Here is a 13,353-nt window from a genome sequence, read left to right on the forward strand (position 1 = left end):
TGTTTTTCCTGAGACAGTACATATGCAGTAATAAAGCTGAAGTCCAGCATTATGCTTCTCTATGAAGTACCTTTGTCTCACACATGAAAATTGTACTTAAAGCCTGGAGGTTCTATGGACTAAGTTGGTTTATTGAAATGAGAAGACTCTATATGGCTTCATTCACACTGATGATAATGAACGCCTATCTCATAAATGCCAATCAAAACCTTCTCAGTCTTTTAAATTACCATAAATCAAATAAAACAGAAGTCAGCAAACTTTAACTGTAAATTGCCGGTTAGTACATGTTTTAGACTTTGGAGGTCATACAGTCTCTGTTGTAACTACTCAGTTCTGCTGTTGTAGCAGGGAAACAGCTATGGTGCAATAAACTTACGAAATAAATAAACCGTACAAAACCGGATCATGGGCCATGATCCTGAAATAGAGGATGCTATTCTAACTTTATATTTAGAGTTGTTTTTGTAACAAAATGATACAAGAGACTTAAAATCTACTTTATCAATATTATTTTTCCATGTAACTTGAGATGTAGTCCATTTTTCTTAAAAAATGTTCTAATTACAAATATCTAGAAAGAGCAATCAGTTTGAAGCTCATAGTAGACTAAGAAAAAACTATCCTCATTTTTCTTTTTTATCATCACTTTCAAAATACTCATAATTAATTAATTTACAATATAATTTCAAATACAGTGGTTGGAAATTCTAATGAATTTTTCTTATACCAGGTGCAACTGTAATATTTTATGTTGATTTATTTGGATCTTTTCAGATTAATGACCTCTGAATTTTTAAAGAAATCTAGTTCTATGAGGAGACCTCTGTCGACAACTACCTCTTCTCACTATTTAGGGACTTTGAAAGTCTTGGACCAAAAGCCCTCCCAGAAACAGAACACAGAACCCGAAAGAGCAGACAGCATAAGGGCAGCTGTTTATCAGGTAAAAAGGAAAACATTTAACAAAAAATGAAGAACTGATCACGTAATAAGGTTACCTGTTTATCAAGGAATAAAAGGACCCTGTCAGAAATGGCGATTTAATACAGAACTTATTGGGAAAGATTTTCTTTTATAATACCTGAGCAACCCAAAGTTTTTTTTTGTTTTTTTTTTTTTTTTACTAAACTATTTCTTTCCACGCTTTGCTTAACTGATCATAGTTGTTTAAGAGAGTATGCCGTGGCAATTTATGAAAATACAATAAAAGCAAAAATATTGTTAAGGTCTATATATGTTTTTATACTTTGTCTCCTTAAGATGTACATTGTTAAGAACAAAGAGTTTTAATTTTTTTCCTGGGCCTTGTATTTGCATTAAGCTTACACAGAAAAAGACTTTCCTGATTTTTTTCACAATTCCAAAAGAAGTCCTTTTTGGATCTTATTTGTTATACAAAATAGTGCACTTTAGAAAATTGTACTTGTAAATTTTGGAGGAAAATGTTAACTTTTGTAGCCATTATATTCAATCTTTGAAGTCTGTCATTAAAACTAAGAAAGATAACATATTTTCTTAACTCATGCTCATCTTTATGTATTAGAATATTGTCAGAAAAAGAAAAATGATACTAGTTTATATAGAATTTCTAAATTTTGTGTTTTGCTTTTTTAAAATTTCGTGGGTGCCTGGGTGGCTCAGTTGGTTAAGTGTCTGCCTTTGGCTCAGGGTCCTGGGGTCAAGTCCTGTGTCGGGCTTCCTGCTCAGCAGGGAGTTTGCTTCTCCTTCTCCCTGTGCCACTCCCCCTGCTTGTGCTCTCTCTCTCTCTCAAATAAATAAATAAAACCTTAAAATAAAATTTCTATCAAATATTTCAGAAATGGGTAAGAATTCTGATTCATTTGGGAAACTGAATATTATATACTATTTTTCTTGTTTTCACAGGAGTGGTTAGAAAAGAAAAATGTGTATTTACATGAAATGCACAGAATTAAAAGGATTGAAAGTGAAAACTTAAGGATCCAAAATGAACAGGTATTCTGAAACACAGAAGTGGAAAATATTCTGGATTTTTAAGTCAGTAAAATTTCTGAGTATTTACCATTTCTAAAGCCTCTGTTTTTTACATGGCAAAATAACATGTGTATAAAATAGTTGATTACTGATTTTATTTCTCTGGTAGTTTATACATTTTTAGTTTGATATAACTATAACCATTTTACATGAAAACAGATACGCAGAGATTTCTGGTTTTTTGTGTGTGTGGAATAGATTTGACACTACTGATGAGGAACTTAGTATTACTTGACACCATCTCTTCACTCTTATTTTACTTTTCACTGTGAAAAATTGACTTCAGTCTTACAACTTAGCCAAGAACGTAAAGGGTCATCAGACATGAACCTCCAGTTTTCCTCTTTTCCGTCCTGAATTTTACATGTGTCTTTAAGACCAACTCTTACGTGAGCTCTTGACCAGTATCCTTCCCACTCACTGGAGCTGGACTCTTGTTTCACTCTGGCCTGTTCTTCAGTCTCTACCTGGTGGCCCACAACATGCTTAGTTCCCTCCCGACTTTGGAACTAGAAGTCCTTTCCTATGCCATCCAATGTTAAATGGGTTTAGAAAGAAACTCAGTTCCCGAATGCCCGGTACTGCATGGAACAGCTGGGCAGGGGTGCACTGCGTCCCCGTCAGCACTTCTGCGGCGCTAGACGGCTGTGCTCAGAGCCAGACACCTTCTCGTGTCATTTCATAACTCGCTGAGGTAGCTTGTACCTTTACTTCTTTTTTTTTTTTTTAAGATTTTATTTATTTATTTGACAGAGACAGAGACAGCCAGCGAGAGCGGGAACACAAGCAGGGGGAGTGGGAGAGGAAGAAGCAGGCTCATAGCAGAGGACTGATGTGGGGCTCGATCCCATAATGCTGGGATCACGCCCTGAGCCGAAGGCAGACACTTAACTGCTGTGCCACCCAGGCGCCCCTGTACCTTTACTTCTAAAGCATGGTTTCTCTTTATAAGGCTTCAGGTCATTTAGCTTTAAGTAATAAGGCAAAGAATGCTGTGGAATTAAATGGAGGTCAGTCAAGTAATAACATTCTTACCATACACTCACTTACTTCTTTGCCAGTCTGGCACCCAGTTTCAACATTCGGGCTACATTTATTTTGTAACAGTTTTATGCTTTGATGTCAGTCAAGACTCGGGTTCAAAGCAAAGATCCCAGGGCTTCCTGCATGACTTGGCCGGTTGACCTCACTCTGACTTACTCTATAAGCCTGCAACTTTCCTGATATGTTTCTTGTAATGGAATGTTTTAGTATGAGCATTTTGCAGTACCACTCAGCCTATTATAGTTTATTTTGATAACATTTGTTTAGTACACTTCCAAAAAGGAGTTCTTTCCCATGAATAGCAGATCCATATCTGATAAATGGTTTTAGAAAAGGACATTTTAGGGGCGCCTGGGTAGCGCAGTTGTTTAGCGTCTGCCTTCGGCTCAGGACGTGATCCCGGCATTCCGGGATCGAGTCCCACATCAGGCTCCTCCGCTGGGAGCCTGCTTCTTCCTCTCCCACTCCCCTGCTGTGTTCCCTCTCTCGCTGGCTGTCTATCTCTGTCACATAAATAAATACAATCTTTAAAAAAAAAAAAAAGGACATTTTAAACTGCAATGAATAATGCCAACATTATTTTCTAAATCCACTTGTCTCAGCCATTCTAAATCAGTTATCTGCTTTGAAAAACAATGTCTAGAAATGATGACTGTGAAGGGAATTCAACACAATCTATATGTGTGCGTCTGTATCTACCACTATCTGTTTATGCACACACGTCTGTCTCTTATTTTTTTGAAATAGAAAAAAGCTGCTAAGAGAGAAGAAGCATTAGCATCCTTTGAGGCCTGGAAGGCTATGAAAGAAAAGGAAGCAAAGAAAATAGCTGCCCAAAAAAGGCTTGAGGAAAAAAACAAGAAGAAAACGGAGGAAGAAAATGCCGTGAGAAAGGGAGAAGCTTTGCAGGTACTTAGTGGCTTGGAGTCCCTGCCAGCATCATTTCGCCTTTTCTGACTACTGTAGATTAGTGACTAGCTGTGGCTTTCCTCACTTGATCATTTTCACAGTTAATAAGAAAATCGTTGTGAACTTTTTCAGGCCTTTGAACGATGGAAAGAGAAAAAGATGGAATATCTTAGAGAGAAAAATAAAAAGGAAAGAGAATACGAAAGAGCAAAGAAGCAGAAAGAGGAGGAAACGATTGCTGAGAAAAGGAAAGATAACCTGACAGCCGTTGAGAAATGGTAATCCCAAATGAGAGCTATTTTGATAGATTTCAAGTGAATAACACATTCAGGCTCTTAAAAAGATTATTTGCTTGAAATTTACTAATGCATTGCCATCTCATTATTGCAAAGATATATTAGGGAATCTTTATTATATCCTCCCCTTTAACCAACATCCAGTGTTCTATGCTATCCTATGTAGGAATGAAAAGAAGGATGCTTTTTTCAAAGAAAAGGAGAAAGAGAAAATAAATGAGAAAAGAAGAGAAGAACTGAAAAGAGCAGAGAAAAAAGATAAAGATAAGCAAGCTATTGATGAATATGAAAAATGGCTGGTAGGTATTGTCTGTTAATGCCCTGTGTCTTATGAATGCACTTTATTCATGACATTTCTGTCCCTAATTCCAGTTCTCTTTGTCTCTGGCCATTTCTACCTGAAGCTGCCTTGTGGAATCCATTCTCTCCCCGTGTCTATCATATTGTCTTTGATTTACTCATTTCTGTTGACGCTTCTACTATTCCCTCAAGCACTCAGACTTAAAACTTCAGGGATAATATTCTTCCTTATCTGCACCCCCACATTCAGTCACTTACCAGTCACACCTGCTCTTGCTCTGCAATGACTCTTAGGTCTAAAGTCATGGAGAGCTGACAAGTGTGCTGCTGACGGTATGCCAGACTATTTTAGGTGGGACTTGTCATGACACAGAATAATACTGAATTGAATAGTGAGAAAGTTACTCCATTTTTTAAGTTCTCTTTTGATCTTTCTAATGACCTCAAGGAAAAGGTTTCATTTTGGTGTTTTTTTAGCGAAAATAAGAAGTCTGGGAGGTAAACGTCTAGCTGGACTTACCATTATTTTGTTTTTTATATTTTTTGTTTGTTGTAGTGTACTTACGTTTATAATTCTTTTTCATTGATGTTAAGCAAAATACTATTTCCTGTCTTAAAATATCATTATAAATATACATGTTTATCAATTTTTGACCAAATAAGACATTCACATAAATAAGTACTTTATACAAGAGTAGGCGATGCATTCATATGGGTGGTTAGCACGTCCCATGTTGCGGCTATCACAACATGTAAAATTGCTCCACTGGGGTTAGGATCCAGTCGGGTTTCTTTCCAGCAGGAATTCTTGTCAAACTTTCCTTGAGTTCACATCAATCCGCTAGTTAAACACATTGTCCGGGATAGTTTGTGGTTGTGTTTCTCTGGTTAGGACTGCACTTGAGCAGCTTTTATTTGTATAAGGGTCATTTGTAATTTTTTTTGGAAACTCTTAATTTATAGACTTTGCACATTTTTCTATTGGTCTTTTTCTTCTTGATTTTTAGAAGCTTGTTTATATATTAGGGAAATTAGCTTATCCTTTCTGGTAGGAGTCACAACTACTTTTTCCCCATTGCTTCATTGGTCTCTCAACTTTGCATATAGTATTTTATGCCATGAAAAAATTGATTTTATTTTCTCGTGTCAAATTTATCAGTCTTTTGGGTTCTGATTTTCAAGCGTAGTTGAAAAACTTTCTTTATGACTCAAGGCTAAATGAAGTGCTCCCATTTTTCTTCTAGTAACTTTATGACTTTAATATCTTGACATTTTAACATTTGATCAGCTTTTAATTTAGCTTGATTATAGTGGGGTATATGATTCTGACTTTATTTTTTCCAAACGCATATCCTATGAAATAGCCTATCTTTTATCCATTGATTTGAGGTACTGCCTTTGTTATATGATGCATTCCCAGATTTTAGGGTTGGTCTCTTGACTTTCTGTTCCTTCGGTCAATCTCAGATCTCACTGTACATATTCCAGCACCATGCTGTTTCATTATCAGGGCTTTATATGTTTTCATATCTGTTTTGGTTAATCTTTCTTCATAGCTCTTCTTTCAAAGTATTTCTGACTGTTATTGTTTACTTTTTTACATCAACTTTGGAACCAACAGTAGCTAGAGAGGCATGCAGGACACAAAGCAGGCTATTTAAAGATAGGATAAGAAGATGAGGCACTTAGGAATAAACTTAAGAAATGGGAAGACCACTATGAAGAAAATTTTAGAACACTTCCACAGGACACAAATGAAGACTTGAGAACATGGATCGAACCTTCTCTTGGATAGAGACACTCAGTCTTATCATGATGTTATAGATGTCAGTGCTCCCTGAAGTAATTTACAAATTTAATGTAATCCTAATAAAATAGCAACAGAATTTCTTCTTGTTTATGTGTTCATTTTTAGTGCGGCTTTATGCTAATTCCATGCAGAAAAACAGTAAGAAAATAAAGGGATCAAAATCAGCTGGGTGGTTTGAATGAGGAGGGTAGTATTTATGACGGCTTCCTTAGACTCTTAAATAGTGCTGCTTCTGGGAAAAATTAAAACTCTTCTTCTATCAAGGAAACATGTACCAACTGTGCTGCATCACTTAGGGCAACTAAACATACATGTTTCTCAGTTTTATTTTCACATACTCTTGAAGATGGAATAGAACGTTCTTAATGACTAAGTCATCTTTAGGTACATTATGTTTTGTTACAGTATTTAGTCACTTTTTCATTCTAATCAGTCCTCTGGAGAACAAAAACTCATCAGTCAAAGATGAAAATGATAATAACTTGTTTTGATATGTAGTATAACCTTGACAGATATAATGCTACTTATAAAAACATCCAATCACAATATGTTACAGGTCTAGTCCTCCAGTTTACCAATTTCTTATTGCAATTTGTTTGCAAAAAGAATGGAAAAATACCCCCATTTGGAAGTCTAAGAACTTCAACTTTAATGTAAAGTGACATCTCAAAATTTTGTTATAAAATCTAGTTTGAGTAATGAGCATTGGGTGGGTTATCATTTTAGTGGAAAGTTACAGCCAAAGATTAGTGAGACTCTCTTCTTCATGCTGGTTCTCAGATTAATGAATAGTTACCATTAATAAGAAAATGAGTAAAAAATTCACACTCTAACGGACAATATTCAAAAGTGCTGTGTAACAAGGTTTTTTTAAATTATTCCTCCAGATGACCTTATTGATCATCTTAATTGATACTAAAGTTGAGAATTAGTTGCTTATTTCCTATTCTGACTTTCTTAGCACCTACTAGTAAGATCAGACTTGTTTCATGTTTCTCTCTCTCTCTCTGCCCGTGTTGAATGGAATGGACAAAAAGTGGTTTGTTCAGTCAGTTTGTGTGGACACGGCCTTGTCCCTGCTTTTCTGCTCCCTAGCTGAAGGGTCTGCCTCTCTCTAAGATACTGAAATGACTGGCAGTGACCCAATTACGGGTTTGTTCTGTTTTGTTTGTTTTCTCAATTAGGATTCTAAAAGGAGATTCCCTCTTTGCTTTAGTAGGAGTAGCCAGCATGGAGCAAAATGTTGAGACAGAGGAAAAGAATTTCATACCTCTCTTCATTCCTTTTGTTGTATGTGAATAATAGTATGCTGATGGGAACCTTGCACTATGGTGTTCTCCTTGTGACACCTGTCAATTCCATACATGTGCTGGTGAAAGAATCGTAGACACCTCATAATGTACCAAGATGCTGCCCCTTCCAAGCCAGCCAGCCCACAGGGTCAACACTGTCTAAGGGTTTCCGGATACTGCTGCTCTTTGAAAAAATCACCCATATAAGGAAACTACCAAACTTTATAGTGTTAGCAGAGACTTGGAGAAGTGAAGAGATGACCTGAGCTGCAGGATGAAAAGAGCAAGTACTACTAACATTTCAAGCATTCCTGGATTAATGCTAAATTTCATAGTAATCCTCACATAGTCATTTCTTTGAAGGGTGGGTGTGCAGGGAAACAAAATGGCTCTGAAATTCATCCGGTATAATAAAAATGTGAGAATATGGAAGATAATACTTTCAAAATAAGATGAAGTATAGGACTGTTTCCATCAAGCAGTAAAATATAAATTTACCATTTCACTCCCCCGTGAACCAGCATTTTTCTCTCCTGGATTATTCCCATCACTTTCCAAGATGTATAGTTCTTAATTCTCAATTCCTCATTTGCCTCAGATATGGTTCTACATTTCACTGCTCTTTTTTTAATAGCTAAACTTCTAAAAAAGTTTATTTACACTTCTTGGTTCTCTATACCCTTTTTACCCTCAACACCCTCAACAACACGCTTGTCTCTTTCGCCATCATTATACCGGAACTACGCCTGGAAAGTTAGTTTTGCCAGATCTTCTAGCCATCCAGTGTGTTGTTTTCTGCTGCATTCCCCAGACCTCGCAAACATTCTACCTGGTCGCTTTCACCTTCTGGCAACTGTCTTCTCCCCGGGTGCCCTGCTCCCCTGGTGTTTCGCATTTCTCCGCTTTCCTCCTCAGTGGCACTTGTTGACTTCTCTTACCTGTGTTCCAGATGTTACCGTGGCCTGCAGGCCTCACAGCACCTCACTCACCTACCTTTTTATTCTCCTCTGGTACCCTCTCCTGTCTTCTGCCCAGGTTGAGTCATGCTGGCTCTCGCGGCGCCGGCTCTCTGGTTTCCTCTCACCTCCCCCATGTCTCCCGCTGTCTGAGCCCTCACACATGGCTGTTCGCTCTGCTTGAAATTGCTCCTCCTCAGTGCCTCTCACAAGGGGCTTCTCTTATATGTCTTGTCTCACTTTGAAGTGACTTTCCCTGAATCCACTTTCCTTTGAACATAAGTACGCCCTTTATTCTTTAACAATCACAACAACTTTTTTATACGTTCCATAGAAATTCTCACAATTTGAAATGGTCTGTTTATTTAATTGTTTATTAACTGTCCATTTTGAAAACCCCCTGAGGGACCGAATCTGTGTGTTTGGATTTTAGAATCACTTTATGCATGGCCCCCAGTATGTATACTGCTTGACCCAGAGTAGGATCTCAGTGCTTAACAGTTGAATGAATACCAGTGAAATAATAGACCCCCCCCAGGACCTCTCAGAACCTGTTCCAAGTAACGATGTGCTATATAGTAAAGTAACACAAATTAATAGATGCAAGGAAATTATAACTTGAGTTATTTGTGTGACATTTGGGCATGAAATCATTTCAAAGAAACAGCAATAGAAACTCCAAAAGCACTTAAGCATTAAAGATAAAATGCCAAACAATAGAAGAACTGAAAGAAAATGAAACACTCTCAAGTCTCACGGGGATAAGATGCTTTTCTAAACCGAGAAGTGCTGTAGAAATAAGAAAGGAAAACATGAACAGATATTGAATTTAAAATCATTAAAGCATTCACATAAAAAGTCAGTGTAGGTGCTGCTTGGAGGGTGGATTCCTACAGCTGCTTTGAAAAATAAATAATTTCGCAGCAAAGTTGAACACATTAATACCCTACAAACCAGTGATTTCACTCCTAGGCATGTACGTCGGAGAGCAGATCTTGACTTGGAAGTACAAGGAGTCCAACAGGGATGTTTATAGTATTGTCTTTATGTGGGTAAAAAAAAAAAAAAACCCATCATGTTTTCAATAGCAACAAAAATAGGTTAACAAATGGTGATAAGTTGACATGCTGAAATTCTATGAATATTCTATGGCATATCCATGAACTAGAGCTATAACTCACATAGGTGGATCTTAGAAATATTAAGATGAATAAAAACGGAAGTCACAAAAAATACATAGCATGTTACCTTTTACTCTTAATTGTAAAAATATGCAAACCAAAATTACTTGTTTTGGGATTAATACGTGTAGAATACAAATTTTAAGAGATGCCCTGGAATGAGAAGCATCAGGCTGAGAGCAATGGTTACCTCAGTGGGGTGGAGAGGAAGCAGCGTGATGAAAATGAACACAGAGACCTTCGAAAGTATCGGTTATGGTTTTTTTTTTTTTCATACAGCAGATGGTGGTTTTGGTTACACACAGGTTTTGGTTACATTACTCTTTAAACAGTTGTCTTGGTTGAAATATTTCCGAATTTTTTTTGCCAAAAAGGACTAAAAGTAATGTAGATAAAATGTTCACTGCAAAGATTTTATCGTATGAAAATATATAAATTGCTAAACATTGAAAGCATTGATACCCGTATAGTTAGATGAGCCCGGTAATTGAGCATAAGAATTCACAAAAGGGCTAAAGAAATAAAAATGCGCTCAAGCAAAGAAACATGCGACCTAATTTTCAACTATTTATAAAAATTTTGAAGTATCCCTGTTGTCTTGGCATATTCAACCTCTGCACCCCGTAAATTTAGTTCTGAGAATCTGTTCTCAGCAAGTTGTCATTAAATTCTCATCATTATTCTCTTTGAGTTATGGAATTATAGGTCTTTTTTCCCATTTTTCAAAGCTTTGTTTATATTACCACTTTTGATATTAAAATATAAGTGATTAAGTGGTGCATAATACCTGTTGGTAGTATGCTTATAAATATGCAGTGTTCTCTAGCTATTCCTTTACAACCAGCTAAATAGGAAGCGACGTTTAAATGTCTTATAAGAGATTACTTTGTTCTTTAGCAAGCAACTTGATTTGAAAATAAATGCTCATATCTGTATATAAACTTACAGTTTTCTATTTTCTCTTTAGGAAAAGAAAGAAAGGCAGGAAAGAATTGAACGAAAACAAAAGAAGCGTCATTCCTTTCTTGAAAACGAGGCACTTCCTCCCTGGAGCCCTCCAAGCAGAACTGTGTTCTCAAAAGTGTTTTGATAATTCTCATTTTTACATTATTTAGTTCTTTATCAATTCACCATTTTAGCCACTATTTATTCAATTAGTTATAATTAGAAGAGTCTATTTTAATTAATGCCAGCCATTTCCACTGACAATGGAAAAGATGCTTTGGAGTTTAATCCGTGAAATCATTGAAAGCATTTTGTGGACTGTAGGTAAACTGCCTCAGATGAGAAGCTAATCATCAGATTGCTCTTCGAATGGCCCTTTATCATGTCCTGACAGTCCTTACCATCAGATGATCCATGGTCGCTTTCTCTAAGCCGTGCATGGTATCTAAGTGTGTCTATTCCCCAGCATGAAAAGGAAACCATCTAGGTACTATAATCACAGAAATAATTGAATTGCTGAATGATTGTGCACCTAGATTAAGGTTTTAAGAGGAATCGTCACTGGGGGTATGCATATATATATATTTGTTTGTTTGTTTTGTTTTGTTTTTTTCTAAAACTGACCTATAGCTGGAGCCGTTGCACCTGCACTGTGCAGGTTAGAGCTCAGTGAGGTGAGGCAGTAGTGCAGTAGACCTCGAATCATCGAGGCATTTTATTTTAAAAGTTTGTCTTATGTTTTAATATGAGTTATAGCTGTCCCAGACTTAATGTAACAATCATAGGCACTTTATAATGAGTAGACCTCTGAAATTTGTCTTCTAAATTCTGTGTCACTTTATTATTTCAGTGGTACCAAAAAAATAATCCATTTCTTGGTAGTGATATACTCACGCAATAATTATGAAAATTCCACGAGAATTCAAGGCATTATCACCGTTAATAATTTTTTCCAAACTAAAGCCATAAAGGTGATAAAGGCAATTTTTGGTCTCTTAGCTTATTCCAGAGTCTTACAGCTTATATTTAGTAGATAGCTGTATAGGAAGGCAATTGTAGAAAACGCCCAAAGAATCTTTATTTATTTGATCACTGCATATCTTTATATTAATTGGACTCATACTTGAACTGGTCAGCTAGTTTATCACAGACTAAGTGTATGCGCTCAGAGCTGAAATATTGCTTTAGTCAGTGAAGCAATGCAATGATGGATGAGAATAAATAATTACTATTTATTAAGCACCTAATGTATGCTCTCTGCTAGACCTTTACAAATGTTAATTCTTATCTTTAAAACAACTATTCAGTGCAGGTGTTATTTTGCAGATAAAAAATACTGAGACTTGGAGAAATAACTTGCCATACATTTAGCATGTGACTGAGTCGGGATTAGAATTAAGTCTTTTCCCCTCTAGAAGCAATATGCTCATTTTTATGCTCTGTATTGTATCCACTTTACAAACACATTTTACCTCTCAGATCCTAAAATCATGTGTTGTTATCTGGAGAGTGTCTTTCCTTTAAGAAATATCTGTTTGTTATTAGAGGTGGTGAACTTTATTAGATCTATACAATAAAAGAAGATTCCATAATATTTAAAGATTTAGTCAAATGCCTTCTATCTAGTATTAGAATGTCAGGAAAGCCAGCAGGCCATGGAACATAGGCTTTGAGAGAGTCACTCAGGAGGTTTCGCTCGGACAATTAACCTCGCTGTGGTGCGTGTGCAAGGTAAGAAAGACGTTGTGGATCACTTTCTAAGATCACATCAGTCCTCTTAGAAAGTTTTAAATTTGTTTTAAAATCTGTTTTAAAATTATAAATAAAACTAGAAGACTTTTTATACTGCCAGGAACTAGGACATACTTCATGAAATTGGAACTGTTATCATCAATGTGTATTATCAACATGGGATTTAGCTCCTCTGTTTTTCACCAAATATGTATATAGTGCCTACCAGAATGAATCGTTGTTTATGGTATCGAATTAGCTATTCAGAGCTAAAAAGGTATTTGCAAATTCCAGGGAAGTAAAAGGAAAAAAGATCAGGGATATGAGATCATAAATGTATGTGTCCTAAATTTCACATTAAATATTGACTTAAACTTCCCAATTATTTTCTTCTTCATTATCATATTTAGTGGTTTGCCATTATCACTTCTTAGCTGTTGTGAGTACTGAATGAAATTAGTAATTGATATAAAGCACATGGCATTGTTTTCATTTTTTGACTGTTAAGAGCCCTGCATTTCTCCACTTCATGTATGTGAGAAGAAGTTTAGCATGGGGGGGTTGATATGGTTATTTGATAATGGTTATTTCTTGGCCAGTCTAACACTCAAAGGAGAATACGGAGGTGATCTGTATTAGGGAGTTCCTAGGAATCTAAATACTAACTTCTTAGCACTGCTTGTGAAGTAGGATGAAAAGAGAAATTGAGGTGTTTGCAAAGACCCAACAGGTCATTTCCCTCAAATGGGGAAATTTGTCCTACTATGATAATGTATTACTCCTGTTTACAGCAACCCGTGCTGGTCAGTTATCTAGTTGAATGAAATCCTCTGTTCTCCTGCAACAGAAATAAAGCTGAGTTTTGGAAGCTGG

General features: G+C 36.3%; 1 protein-coding gene across 4 annotated transcripts in view; it reads left to right on the forward strand.

The window, feature by feature from the left end:
• The window catches only part of MAP9 (microtubule associated protein 9), a 28,794-nt gene extending 15,932 nt beyond the window's left edge, over positions 1 to 12,862 (forward strand). For 3 of the 4 annotated variants that reach the window (XM_002924337.4, XM_034661482.1, XM_034661481.1), the window contains exons 9-14: positions 778 to 946; positions 1,888 to 1,977; positions 3,808 to 3,969; positions 4,102 to 4,247; positions 4,432 to 4,564; positions 10,772 to 12,862. In XM_002924337.4, the coding sequence (XP_002924383.1) occupies positions 778 to 946; positions 1,888 to 1,977; positions 3,808 to 3,969; positions 4,102 to 4,247; positions 4,432 to 4,564; positions 10,772 to 10,894 (823 nt within the window). In that variant the 3' untranslated portion in view covers positions 10,895 to 12,862. Of the gene's footprint in view, positions 1 to 777; positions 947 to 1,887; positions 1,978 to 3,807; positions 3,970 to 4,101; positions 4,248 to 4,431; positions 4,565 to 6,186; positions 6,450 to 10,771 lie in introns of those variants that run through there. The other variant, XM_034661483.1, reaches the window with a different exon arrangement.
• Positions 12,863 to 13,353: the final 491 nt, after the last annotated feature.

This window comes from Ailuropoda melanoleuca, chromosome 5, assembly GCF_002007445.2.
Source record: "Ailuropoda melanoleuca isolate Jingjing chromosome 5, ASM200744v2, whole genome shotgun sequence".
Lineage (NCBI taxonomy): Eukaryota > Metazoa > Chordata > Mammalia > Carnivora > Ursidae > Ailuropoda > Ailuropoda melanoleuca.